The following is a 14,658-nucleotide window of genomic DNA, read 5'->3' on the forward strand; positions in this document are numbered from 1 at the left end:
ATTCTGATTCTCCCACTGGAAAAGTAATTGAACTACTAATAAAATGGCAACACGTCCATTGTCCAATCCGGCGTGAGGTCTGCTTCCAAGAATTTGTGAAGCTGGACTTGTATGTACCTCTCCATTTGTTTCTGGTGTTTCTCTTCCCTGGCCTGCGCCTTCATCTGTTGCACCTCGATGGTGTCGGGCTTGCGGCGGCGCATGTACAGCTCGTGGTTGCCCATGCACAGCTGCAGGATGCGCTTGTTGATGCGTAGCCGAGGGGCGTAGAAGACAAAGTCCTTCATTGTCAAAGGAACAGGGAAACAGACAGAGAGAGAGAATTAATAAACTCCAGAAATAGCTAAATTAGCAGATAAACAAACGTTGTGATGCGACACATTGTGGCTATTTTCGCTAATTTTGTTGCTGTAGGTAGTAAGACAAATGTACCAAAAAACATACAAAAGTTGAAACATGGATGCGCAAGGATTCTGCCCAATATGCACTGCACATTGTAATTGTATAACATGTAATGTTATCCTGTACAGTCCGAGATTGTCCCGATAGCAGAGTGGTTTTAACGTGTTTTTAACCACAAAGGCTCCGATTCTCGGCTACCCTTCCCCAGAGCCATAGAGTATAGACAGAGTTGCGACATTGAGGGGGCAGAAAACAGCCCGGTCACGTGGTTCATGTACTCGCACGAGCCCATAGAATCCAATGCATTGCATAAACTTCCGGTGTCCCAATTCGCCAATAGAAGTCTATGTAGAAGAGCCGCCATTGGACTGGCCATGAAGTGAACGGAGTTGTCATAACTCTGTCTTACTCTATGGCTCTGCCCTCCCCCATCCAGGAACTCCTCTGAGACACTTTGAGAACCACTAACTTCTAGTCTAGACGATGGTCCACTCAACGCTCAGTGAACCACTGACTGTGCTAGACAATGGTCCACTCACTAACACTGTGCTAGACGATGGTCCACTCACTAACACTATGCTAGACGATGGTCCACTCACTAACGCTGTGCTAGACGATGGTCCACTCACTAACACTGTGCTAGACGATGGTCCACTCACTAACACTGTGCTAGACGATGGTCCACTCACTAACACTGTGCTAGACGATGGTCCACTCACTAACACTGTGCTAGACGATGGTCCACTCACTAACACTGTGCTAGACGATGGTCCACTCACTAGACGATGGTCCACTCACTAACACTGTGTTAGACGATGGTCCACTCACTAGACGATGGTCCACTCACTAACACTGTACTAGACGATGGTCCACTCACTAGACGATGGTCCACTCACTAACACTGTGCTAGACGATGGTCCACTCACTAACACTGTGCTAGACGATGGTCCACTCACTAACACTGTGCTAGACGATGGTCCACTCACTAGACGATGGTCCACTCACTAACACTGTGCTAGACGATGGTCCACTCACTAGACGATGGTCCACTCACTAACACTGTGCTAGACGATGGTCCACTCACTAACGCTGTGCTAGACGATGGTCCACTCACTAACACTGTGCTAGACGATGGTCCACTCACTAGACGATGGTCCACTCACTAGACGATGGTCCACTCACTAACGCTCAGTGAACCACTGACTGTGCTAGACGATGGTCCACTCACTAGACGATGGTCCACTCACTAGACGATGGTCCACTCACTAACGCTCAGTGAACCACTGACTGTGCTAGACGATGGTCCACTCACTAGACGATGGTCCACTCACTAATGCTCAGTGAACCACTGACTGTGCTAGACGATGGTCCACTCACTAACGCTGTGCTAGACGATGGTCCACTCACTAGACGATGGTCCACTCACTAATGCTCAGTGAACCACTGACTGTGCTAGACGATGGTCCACTCACTAGACGATGGTCCACTCACTAACGCTTTGAGAACCACTGACTGTGCTAGACGATGGTCCACTCACTAGACGATGGTCCACTCACTAACGCTTTGAGAACCACTGACTGTGCTAGACGATGGTCCACTCACTAGACGATGGTCCACTCACTAATGCTCAGTGAACCACTGACTGTGCTAGACGATGGTCCACTCACTAACGCTTTGAGAACCACTGACTGTGCTAGACGATGGTCCACTCACTAACGCTTTGAGAACCACTGACTGTGCTAGACAGTGTTGGTATCAAAATGTGAAAGCTTGTAGATTGGCTATTTTCAAATGGCCGAAATATATATAGGGCTGAAGTAGTTAATGTAGTAATAATGATAAAGAAAAACTAAATTTGGAAATAATCAAGTACAAATTGCTCAACATTTTACTTAGTACTAAATGTACTTGTTATGTTACTTTACACCACTGCAAATGCTCAGCAACTGGGGGGGCTCTGTGGGGGTGTTTAGCTAAATATAATGTTGGTTATTTAGCTTTGGATATTGGTGGTGACTTATATGTAGAATTTGAGCATTTAGCAGACGTTCCAATACACGTGAAGGGTGCTTATTTTTACCTTTTACCTGTACTAGCCAACCTATTTTTTTAATCTTTATTCTCTTATTTTATATGCAGGTCACTCAGTGAACGAGTGTCTTTCACTCACCGGGGCCTTTTTGTCGATGGGCTTGATGATAAACTTCTTATCGTTGAAAGAAATGTTCCTGATCTCACTCCAGGGGAAGCCGATCTTTGGGGTTAGTCTGTGGATGAACGCACATCATTGAAATAATCAATAATAATAATCAATAACAATAATGTTACCACTCCTCCTTTTGGATATTTTTGTGCACACAAACTATTAGGAGCAACAGCAATTGTTACAAAATAATAAATGGTCTGCATTTATATAGTGCTTTATCTAGGCTTTCCGACCACTCTGAATTACTATAAAAAGAAAATGTGATTGTAAACCGTAATGTAAATTGAATATGCTTTAGAAATAACTTCACATTCAACAATTGCACACATTGCAATGGAACACAGACAGCCTGCCACTATCTTGTTGAGTGTGCTTGAGAACCACTGGCCTAATGCAATAATGCATATCAAGCTGGGACAGTGGGAGTCCTCAAATTGTAAAGGGGTGACAATGGGCTCTATGCACAGTTTGCACACACGCCATTTTGAAAAGAACTTTGGCGCCTTCCCTACTTTCTTCACACAGGTGTTACCACTGATACTAATGAAGGCTCCGTTCCATTCTGGTCAAACAGAGTCAGGGTGCTGATATTGTGCATATTGCCTCACTGGAAACACTCTGCTACACCAGTGGGTCTCAAAGTGTACAGTACTTGAGTGGGTTCCAAATGGCCCTGTACGTGTGTGTAACTCTGAGAGTGTACAGTACACTTTGTGAAATTAAAATGTTTGAGAACCACACTGCACACTAAATGGAACAGAGCCTTAATTAGTATCATCATCACCTGTGAAGGAAGTAGGGAAGCGGCCCGGAAGTTCTTCTGTGTGCATATAGTCCATTAGTGGGGTAAGTCACATAAGGTGCCAAGCTGCACTGTGTGCCACACACTACATTAAACATGTCAGGCCTGCTGGCTGTGAACGGAGACCTGTACTGTATCAACAGTACAACTATGAGGTATGAACCGCGCAGGGTGCGGTCGACCCCTCCATTGTTAGCAGATACAATGCGTTGGATGCCAGGCTCATTCAATGTTGCCTCACACAGTCACAGCGTCAACATCCAACCCAGCTGACATTGATTTCTTGTTACTTAAGTAAAAGTAGCAGCAACACCACCACAATACAGAAATACTCTGTAACAGAAACAGTCTGTTACAAGTAAAAGTCCTGTCTGCAAAGTTTTGAACTAAAAACATTGGTAGCAAACTTGAAATTATAGAGACTGCAGGCTTTCTATTCCTGTACAGTTTAGCATGCTATAATAGAAGCCATTGTACTCACATTAATAAGCAATGTGAATTTTGAAATGCCCAAACCTGCCGATGACGTCACTGGTAGGCACATTTCTGGACTGTCCACAACCATCCTCTGAGGCACAGACCAAAATGCCACCATATTATAAAGAGCATTAATGAGGAGGACCAATTCTATTAAGACATAATGTATATTAATTCATTGAGCTATTTCTTCCCCCCACAGACTGCAACTTGTACTCTCTGCGTCAGCAAAGACTCTGCATTAGCCGTTTCAGTATACATACATATACGTTATTATTATTGTGCCGCCACTTAGTATAGCAAATATCCTTCCCTGACCATTTAGGATAACTGCTCTGTTTATAAGAGGTGTCCAAGATGACAATATGATAAGGCTTCTGGGACTACGCTGCTGTAAATGCTGTTTTTCTGCTCGAATCTTCTTCAATAAATTGTACACTTCACCCCTGTCTGGAATATTAATACGTAATATTATAATAGTACAGTACTAGCAAATGTAACGTGTTATTTTCCACCACTGCTGACACACTTCTGCATGCAATGTAGTCGCTAGGCGAGCCGTCTGGCTGCCACGACAACGTAGCCTAATCCTTTACTGCCTGAACTGGAATTTCAATCAATTACAGACCCTGACGCATGCTGATGAACTGAGAGCTGAAGAATGTGGAAGTTATCTTAGCAATTTGCCATTTTTCTGTTGCTGCTTTTGAGCCTACGTGGTGTGCCGGCCGAGGCTTGCGTTTGCAATTAGTGGTGGAAATCCATGCGGTCGGCACGGAGTCTCAGAAGGTTTCGGTGGCGTCGTTGGACAGCGGCGGACAAAGTACCCAACCAACCGCAGTACTCCAGTCACAGTACAGATACTCCTGGTTAAATATTGCTCAACTACAAGTGAAAGTTGCTCTGTCAAATTTGAACTTGAGTTGAAGAACTGATTTTTGTACTTTGTGATTTTTAATAGCAGGTACTCCAAAGTATATTTTATTTTTTGTATCAATGCAGTGCTATAAAATAAATAATAATAATCATTATCTTAATATATACACCGGTATATATATATCTTTATATTACATTGTAAAAATAGCAGATCGACACGCTCACATACGGTCACTTTGCAGGGTGGTGTGAGCTTGTAGATCTGCTATTCTCTTTAAGTTTTAAATGGGGCTCACTTGGTTGATTCATAGTGTATTGCTCTATGTTTGGGTCTCTTCCTAGAAATGTACATTTGTCTCAGATGTAGCGGATGGAAAGTCATAAGTCATAAGCTAAAAAATCCAGTAAAATCCAGATACTAAAAAGATGGACTTAAAAAACCCATTAGAACCGAGAAAGCATCCGTGTCATTGTAGATTTAACGCTGGCCATTCAAAATATTATACAGCTCACAGCGTGTGTTTGTTTTTAAGTGCAGTACTCCAGTATAGGTACTTGGTACTGTGGGTGAGGGATGATGATGGCCGTTAGTATCCTCTTCAGACGTCTGTGATTAAAGTACATTTGAAGTCACTTTAGCAGCTGCTGCTAACGGCAATAAAATAGTTCAGTCGAGACTTCATGCTCCGTTCAAACCTGACTCAATAAGTGAAAGTTACTCAGTGCAGTGCAGACGGTCCAAATAAGGCCTTGAAATAATGTCTCAATATGTGCCACGTGTGGATTTGTAGCAATGAATTATTCGTTATTGAACGCACCATTCATTTTCTTTTTCAAAAATCCTACGTCTGAAAGCCAAACCTTCTCAAAGCTCAGCTGTGTCTGTGTGTGAGCTTGTATTACTATACTTAGTTAATAGGGCCAAATGTCAATGGAGTATAATAGAATTTGAGGAATAGACATTGTGAGGACAACTTTCTTGGTAAAATGTCCTCGAAAGTATTTTAAATAGAAAACGTGTGTGCGCGCACCGTGTGTTTGACCAGGTGGTTGCTAAGAGGAAAACCTGGCATGTCGTTCAAACCCAATCTTTCCTAGCAGGAACGGAGCGGCCCGCTGGCTACAGTACAGTCAGTGGAACAACGGTGGAGAGCGAGGGGTTAAACGGCTCCTCCGGGCCGGCCTTGCCTCCTCGACGAGGCCTTGTTGTTGGCAAGCGCTGCCGCGTTGCCGGGTTCTCATTGGACAGCCCCGCTGTGGTGGAGGTTAGCCCCTCACATTCTTAAGTGCCGCACAGCTTGAAAAACCAGTCGCGGTAGCCATGGTTACCGTAGAGGGCACCGCGGCAGCGGAGGAGAGGCATTCTCTCTTTACTGATCCCAGGGAATTAATCCATTAAGGGCCGATTCAGTGTGTTTCTATATCAGTGGTTCTCAAACTATTTCACGTCAAGGATCCCAAAAGTTGTATAGGCCACCGACCACCATCTGAAAATAAGTTGTTCCAGGGACCCCCCCCCCCCCAGAAGCAAAGATAGGAGTAAAAAATGTTTGCTGTGAAAGAATACATATTCAAAGATTTGCACACATTTCACGATTTTTCAAAAATAGCTCATAGTGCCGCACTATGAGCTTGTAGATCCGCTATTTTTCAACAGCTAAAGTTTAAAAGTGATTAAAAGCTAAGGTGACACAGATGTGTTCCAGGTCTCAATGGCTTAATTAGGGAGACAGACAGACAAGGATTGAGGCAGATTTGCACACAGACGGAGGGGCCTTATGCTCAACCTATGCCCGTGTTAAGGTGCCGTGCGAATATAGCCGCTCTAAAAACTCACAGCGCGTCACATTGCGATCCGCTATTAAGCAAAACAACTCTTCTAAAATAAATAAAGCATCGTTAAGTTTTTTTTAATGCCACCACATATCTGGAACCAACTCCCAGATAACTGCTGTTAGACCTTTATTTTTGCCACAGCCTTTTACAGAGTTTTTTTCAATCTTCTGCACTGTAATTTTCCGTTTTTATTTGGATTTTGTCTTATACTTTTGTTTTTATTCCACTCTCTTGATACTTGAATTGTTAATCTTTCATGTAAAGCACTTTGAATTGCCTTGTTTAAATTTGCTGTACTGTACAAATAAACCTGCCTCGCCTTCAAGACTACAGTCAAGCCAAACAAGACTAAACCAAACATGATCAGTATGAGAAACTAATCATTTAGACTTCAATAGAAAGCACCTCTGCCAGCAGCAGACAGAAATCACACCAGTTCAAAAAAAGTCAAAAAAAGGCTCCACTCCACTTCAGTTCCATGTGAGCCATCTGTGGCCGGAGTGCCCAGTGGATCCACGTTCTCATTAAGCCACCACTGAGTGGATGCATTCATCTAGCCCCCCAGCCAGAGCAGCTGCAGAGCTCCATGCTCCTTTCAGTAGGACTTGGCATGGCGCGCGCTCACTCACACGCTGCGTTTCAGAGCCCAACGCAGGGAGCAACGGCCACCGGTTGTCAACAACAAAAGCTGGCGAGTGTGGTCACCAGAGGAGGAGAAGTGCAACTGGCAGGGCTGGCCGCTCGCCCGGGTCAATGACTGGAAGGTTCGTCCAGCTGGGTTTAGGCGCGGGAGGGTGGGGGGAGTGGGTAAGAGCAGTGGTTCTCAAACAGCTGGGTTTAGGCACGGGAGGGTGGGGGTGGGTAAGAGCAGTGGTTCTCCTTAAATTGACACTTATTAGCCCGCGGACCCCCATTTGAACAGATATGGCAGGCCCCCCCATGAGAGAAGATTTGAACGGCTATAGCAGTGATTCACAAACAGTTTAATTTCAAGGACCCCCAGTTTGATGGCATTTTCCTCCTATATACACAGGTTTAATGTTTGCTTTTCCTTAGACAAACATTAAAATGCCATTGACAATGAACAGAGTTTAATGTTTGTCCATGTTTGTTTTGTCCTAGATAAGAGCACCCTCACTTCACACGGGTGTGAATTTTTACCTCTGTGACCCCAGCAATGTACACTGTAAAATGAGTGTGAGAGGGTACAAATGGAAACAAACATGAGTTACAGACCCATAAGGTTCTTAAGGTTCTTAACTATCTATCATTTATATGTGTTGAAGTGTCCCTAAGCAAGACACCACTATTGTTTTCTCATCTCGATCTGAGCAGCCATTGGCTGGATGAAGCTGAAACTCAATTTCCTGTGGAATCAATCAAGGACAGGTCTACTTTGAGGAAGGTCAAACCTAATGACATGATTTACCGGACCCCAGTAACACCACCACCCAGACCAAGAAACAAACAGGGCAGGTGAACAGACTAATAATGCATCAAAGACATTTTCCGCATAGTGATGGCATTTGTCACCCAGCCACAGACATACAGTAAACACCACTATGAACATAGTTGAACCTTGAACACTACCATCACTGAGTAACCAGGAATTCAATTAACAACAACCTGCGATTCGTATGACCAGCGTTGAAGGAACCGGACACACACACTAGCACCGTCTCCTAAGCTTTTAGCACAATGTGTAGAATGATGTTTTAGGTGATTACCATTCTAAACCTGCTTCTGAATGTATTCTATGACTAGTTTGTCTTAAATAACTTTAATATCCATTATTACTGATGGTCTCAACTTTATACGAGCCAGTTGGTTAGGGTTGTGCACGATTTATGAAACTTGGTTGTGAGCCGTGTCGCACATCGAAAATAGCAGCTCTACGAACTCACAATGTGTCACGCTGCTATTTTCGGTGTGTGACATCAGACTGCAACTACGTGCACAGTCAGTGTAAGTCAAACTCATCTAAGGTGAAGTAAAAAGATACTCATTGACCTGCTGACTTCCTGTCATAGGGTCTGCTGGAGTCAGTCTCACGTAGCCAGACAACTATTTCACAACTATCTCCAAATGCTATAGAGAGTCTGGAACTATACACATCCCGAAAGCCGAGAACGGATACAGTCATCAGTTTGTCAATTCCGTTCGCGAGAATATGTTTTAAAATATCTTTACCATTTTGTAGAATTTGAAGCAGCAAGCTATATACTGTAGGCTTCAATTATTTTGATTTAATTTGGGGTATCCTAGGACGGAAGCATTCGAAAATTGTGGGAGGCAACAGTCTGAACTTCCATTTGATGCGACCAGACCAGTTCCCTCACAATGTGTGTCACTGGTCTGGTTACTGCCTGGGTGGGGGTGGGGGTGGGGGGGCAGAAATAGTGTTGATTTCATCAACTAAAACTATGACGAAAAATGTTCGTCGACTACCTTTTTTCACTGACGAAAAGTAAATAAAAAGTAAATAAATACTAAGCTATGATGACTAAAGCTATATTGACAATTTAGTCAACAAATAAAAATTAGACTAAAATGTTAAGGAGGGACTAGTGGATAAGAGATCCAGTAGAACTAAAAGACAAGTCATTTTATGTTTGGGTACGTGCTGAAAATAGCCGATCTACAAGCTCACACCGTGTCGCATGATATGCGTGACTAAATTAAGTTGTATTCCAAAGACTAAACTAAAAATCATAAATTTGCTGTCACACCAACACTGGGCAGAAAGGACGGACAGAACGTTACGTGACACCATGATGCGATGTGCGTTTGTTTCCTTACTTGTCTTCCTTCTCGTAGATGTTGAGGCCCAGGGCGTCCACCCCCAGCCACAGCTCTGTTCCCTTCTTGTTCTTGATGTCAAAGTAGTTGACTCCGTACATCTCCAGGTCCTGGGCTATCTTCAGGTACTCCAGCATGGCGTCCTCCCTGCAAGGACAGAGAGCTGCAGGTAAACCAGTGCACACTCAACCAGAGAGAGAGGGGGAACGCACAAATCTACTTAACCCATTTTGACCTGAGATCAGATTCTAAAAACGTCTTCTACATCCTGACAGTTCTCTGAAGAAGCTATGTTTCTATGTCAGTCGTTGTTCGATTTTTCAAAAATAGCAGACCTACAAGCTTGTAGCACGCCACTCGGTGGCGCGCTATGAGCTCGTAGATCTGCTATTTTTCAATAGCTAAAGCATAACATAATGCTGACACCAAAAGGGGTTCCCGTTCAGAACTGTATCATCTCTGTCGGGTAGAAAACTCATGTGTCCAAAACTATCCTTTTCAGGATTCGAATTAAAACATGGCAAAAGTAGCATATCTACAAGCACAAAACGCGACGCGAAGTGGATCTGCTACTTTTGTGTGACATTGTAGTATGATCAAGTAGGGCGTTCATTTATGAAAAAACACAAAAAGTTAGAATATGGAGATATGAGGTTTCTGCCCAACAGCAAGATACAGTGAAGATATAGTGAAACCATTACAATATCAAGAAAAATATGATAATATTCAATGTGGCCAGATGCCATGTTATGTAATAAGCCTAATGACGTTCCCAAACACTCACTTGAGCATCCCACGGTGTTCCTCATGCCAGACCTGAATCCTCTCCTCCCACTGCTCACGGGACAGCTTGTGCTGCTCCAGGACACTGCGCACAACACCACCATAAACAACACGCAACAAACACAACACAAACAAACAAACAAACACATCCCATGTCAGGTATATAGAGAACAGTACAGTATTCACACAAAGGTAACATTATCCGGGATAAAAGTCGCTGTTCTTGTGCAATTTATCCAGAAGACTGACTTATGGTCTAGTTAACAAACAGCCAGGTAAATAGTCACATACTGTTACGTAGAGTGCCGCAAGAACAATGTAGTGCTTTAAAGAAACTAGGAGGTCACCAGGTAAACAATGAGCCTAGATTCTGTCTAAACAAATGATCTAAATCACTGGTGGTTCCCAAACACTGGGTCAGGACTCTGGAACCACTTCTGGGTCGCACACACATCTTTATGGGTCCCTTTATTTTTTTGTTATCTACATTTTGTTTTTAATTATTATTTTCAAAATCTTTAAAAAGAAAAATCGCAAAAAGCTATTTTCTTTCATGTATTATAAACAAAATGTAATATTTTTTTTTGTCATTTCATCAAGAAATGAAAGAAAAGGCCAAGAAATTCCATAAATTAGAAAACAAAATGTTTAGAATCTCACCGCTGGGGCAGCAGTTTGTCCGAGGTGAGGTATCCAGGACGGTGGACCTCCTTGGTGAAGTCTCCGAACTTGGCCTGGACGGAGTAGGAGGCGAGCAGCACGGCCGTCTCGGGCGGGCAGTACACCTCGTCACTGAGGATGCCCTCCTTCACCTGCAGGAAGAACAGCTTCTGCGTGATGTCCTGGATCAGCTCCTCAGACACGTCCTCGGGGAAGAACTTGGCGCGGAACTTGAACTGCAGAGGGTTCTCCTTCTTCACGTCCTGGGAGGACACCTGTGGGCGCCGAGAGGAGAAGACACACGGTTATATATATGTTTAGACTTGAGGACGCATCTGTGTCACCTTATAGCTTTTAACCACTATTTTCAACTTCAGCCGTTGAAAAATAGCAGATCTACAAGCTCGTATCTGCTATATATATTTTTATGCTGCTGGACCAGACCCCTCATCTCATCTGAAAATGTTTTGTGCCAGGGACCCCCAGAAGAGAACATTTGTTAAAAATTTCAAAACTATTCAATATTTTTCAAAAAATAGCAGTTAGCAAAAGCACTGTGCGCTGCTATTTTTGTTCTAAATCCTAAGAATTTCCAGAAAATAAATTATGTTGCTATAAAGCTCAAATAAATCACAGATGCTTTTCCGGTTTTAATGAGTCGAACGACTCCTACGTCGAGTTTTTTTTTTTTTTTTTTATGTTTACAGTGGTTGTCAAAGTGGGTTACAGTATGTGGTCTTCCATTGACAGCCTTGTTAATGCAAATATTACACACACTGATAATGTAATGTAGGCTAAAGAAAATATGATGGTAAATATCCTCTTCCCACAACTTAAGTGAGTAATTTTTCCCTGGCAGCCCTACACAACAACTTAGTTATGTTTAGCAGTTCTATGAGTGTATTTCCATCTGGTATCTATAATTTGCCTAGAGGAGGGCGGTGGTACAGTTGAAAAACCCTGTGCTAAGTAAGTGTTTACACAATGCATGTCCTCCTCAAATTTCAAAACAGGAACCAAGCGGTCTTGACAGAGGTTCAGAAGTGAACAGGGGCCTCCGCATCTCTCCAGCTCTTCAGTAAACAGAAAATACATTTTCAGGTCTGAATACCAATGTTGTTGTATGATGTCATACAAACAACAATAAAAACAAACACCTTGAGCATTAATGTGTTGTGCGACTTCATTCCATAGGACTATAATGGTTCTACAGACGCCTACAACCCTCAGTGTTATTTATCCATCCAACTCTGAGAATGTACAAATGTAACCAAATGGACCCGTTAAGGAGGGGTCCACGTGGTTACATTTGTACAATCTCAGAGTAAAATGAACACGGGAGGATTTCTACAGTGTAGTATGTGAGCACCTCGGGGCTGAGACACGGTGAATGGAGACAATCTGTGTTTGCTCAGGGATAACAGTCGAGGAAAGCTGGAGGCCGTTTTTACGATGGTTCACAAAGAGTTCACGCCGCTGCACACGGCTGATTACAGAAGCCAGCCAGCCCGCCGGCCGGTCCGCTGCAGATACCGACCAGACGACGGCGGCTAAACAATCGCCCTCCGCGGAGGGAAGCAGAACGCGGTGACCGCAACCCCATCGATGTGAATAATGCATGCATAACATGGTGGCTACTGATTGACTAAAGTGGCAAACAGCAGAACAAAGCGATTCTGGCCCTTCCCTTTGAAAGAATGCAGTCTTTCACTGTGCTTTCGGTATTCGTCTCGATTTGAATGGTATTTCAAAAGTCGTTACAATGTGCCTGCGTGAGGACTTTTGAGGTGAAGAGTGATTATAGCCATGTCTTAAGACTTACACATACAGTACACAAAAGGACCTTTAGTGTTCTCGAGATTGATGTTCCAATACCACTTTTGCCCATCCTAATACTGATTAAGAATAAGATATGTGAACTTGTGTGTCGGTTGATACCGAGTACCAGTGAGTTAAAAATACACACACATAATATACCGTACATGCATATAGTCTAGCCAAAGTTTATTAAACTATGCACACACTAATAGCACAGTGACAGGATAACAGCAGTGCATCATCACAGACAAAAATCACAACCGTGTGAAGTGAGTGGTGGGGGTCCCCGGGGGGGGGGGGGGGGGGGGTTCCAGACCCACAGGAACACACCCAGGGTGCCGGCCCAATTCCGGCGAGCCGCCCTGTGTCCGAAACGGTTCAGAAATGACAGAGTTACCGTGTGGGCGTCCCTCTACTGTACCCTCTACTGTACTGTACTGGCACACCCAAAATCACCATATATACAGTTAATAATTATGTGCGTGTGTGTTTGTGTGTGGGACTGTTGGTTGTTTTTCACCACCTGTGCACAACCTATGCTGTTTTCGTGCTCAGACGCACCCACCCAGCCAGGCAGCCACTGACCCAGCCACCCACACACATAAGGGAGTGGTTGCACCACTCAGAAATGAACAAGAATTTGTTAGTGTAAATGAGCAAGCATTATGTGATAAATGATGTGACATTGCATGGGCATGCTGATCCAGCATTTTCGGCTGTATCCAAGGCATTTCCAATACTGGTAATGAGGATAACTCTAGTCCTCAGCCAACATCCTCCTCACAATGTCCGTCTGGGAAATCCCAGAGGATTGCAGTAGATTTACCACCACAGTTCCTCCTCGACCAACACACACATCAGATCATAAATACTGCAAACATCATTAATCAAAATAATATTATATTGAAGCTGGAGCTTACCTTTTTGTCCAGTTTGAGCCAGGTGAGGTAACCTTTGCCATCCATATACTGAAGCCCAAAGTACCAGACTTCCCTTAATCCAATGGTTTTCACCACCTGCATTGAGACAAAGAGAAGAGTTCAGAACAGGCACTAAGCCATACGTCTCAGTCTGGGACCCGAGGGCACTGGGCTCTATGCATACAGTACATGCCATTTTGGAAAGAACGTGGAACCCTTCCCTACTTCCTTCACAGGGGTTACCGATGCATATATCTTTTCTGCGTCCGAGCATAGACATGGTAACGCCCCGCCTGCCTCTGATTGGCCTACTACCGACACTGCCGGCCTTACCAGAGTTTCCTCCGAGGTGGAAGATGCATGCTGGATTAGTCCGCCGATAGTCTGCTCCGTGGTGGGAAATAAATAAATAATACAAGTACGATATAATACAAGAGAATGACAGCTTGGCACGCGCGACAGTAACTTTTATTTTTGTAGAAGAGGCAAACTAATATTGTTTATGGTGTTGGCCTGTTTATTAGTAGTAGTACATTATGTGTTCAATCAATTATTCTACAAAATGTTAAGTTACTGTCGCGTGTTGCCATTCTCTTGTACTTTCCCACCACAGAGTACCCTTGCATCTCGGAGGACAGGCAAGACGGGCAGTGTCGGTAGGCCAATCAGAGGCAGGCGGGGCGTTAACATGTCTTGGACGTAGAATAGATACGCGTTACCGATGATACTAATGAAGGCTCTGTTCCATTCTGGTCAAACAGAGTCAGAGTGATGTTATTGTGCATGTTGGCTCACTGGAAACACTCTGATACAACAGTGGGTCTCAAAGTGTCCTTGAGTGGGTTCCAAATGGCCCTGTACGGGTCAGTAACTCTGAGAGTGTACAAATGGAACCAAATGGACCTGTAAGATCTACAGTCTACAGTCTTTTAATTATGGAAGAAACCACTTCACTGAACGTGAACTCCAGCTCAGCTGTAGAAACAAACAGTCAGCTGCAAAGAAACGACGCTGTAGAAATGTATTCGTCAAACTTCATCCACTGAATTGTGAGTTGCAAAAGTTGCAAAACTCGCTAT

At 43.8% G+C, this 14,658-nt stretch overlaps 1 protein-coding gene across 2 annotated transcripts in view; it reads right to left on the reverse strand.

Annotated features, from left to right (window-relative positions):
* Positions 1 to 14,658, reverse strand: part of ezrb (ezrin b) — a 63,048-nt gene that overhangs the window by 28,783 nt on the left and 19,607 nt on the right. For both annotated transcript variants that reach the window (XM_080790934.1, XM_080790933.1), the window contains exons 4-9: positions 13,580 to 13,675; positions 10,842 to 11,116; positions 10,183 to 10,266; positions 9,399 to 9,545; positions 2,573 to 2,669; positions 118 to 281 (exon numbers count right to left, since the gene is read on the reverse strand). In XM_080790934.1, the coding sequence (XP_080647060.1) occupies positions 118 to 281; positions 2,573 to 2,669; positions 9,399 to 9,545; positions 10,183 to 10,266; positions 10,842 to 11,116; positions 13,580 to 13,675 (863 nt within the window). The remainder of the gene's footprint in view (positions 1 to 117; positions 282 to 2,572; positions 2,670 to 9,398; positions 9,546 to 10,182; positions 10,267 to 10,841; positions 11,117 to 13,579; positions 13,676 to 14,658) is intronic.

The sequence above is a fragment of the Protomyctophum bolini genome, assembly GCF_963924005.1.
Source record: "Protomyctophum bolini genome assembly, chromosome: 19".
Taxonomy (NCBI): Eukaryota; Metazoa; Chordata; class Actinopteri; order Myctophiformes; family Myctophidae; genus Protomyctophum; species Protomyctophum bolini.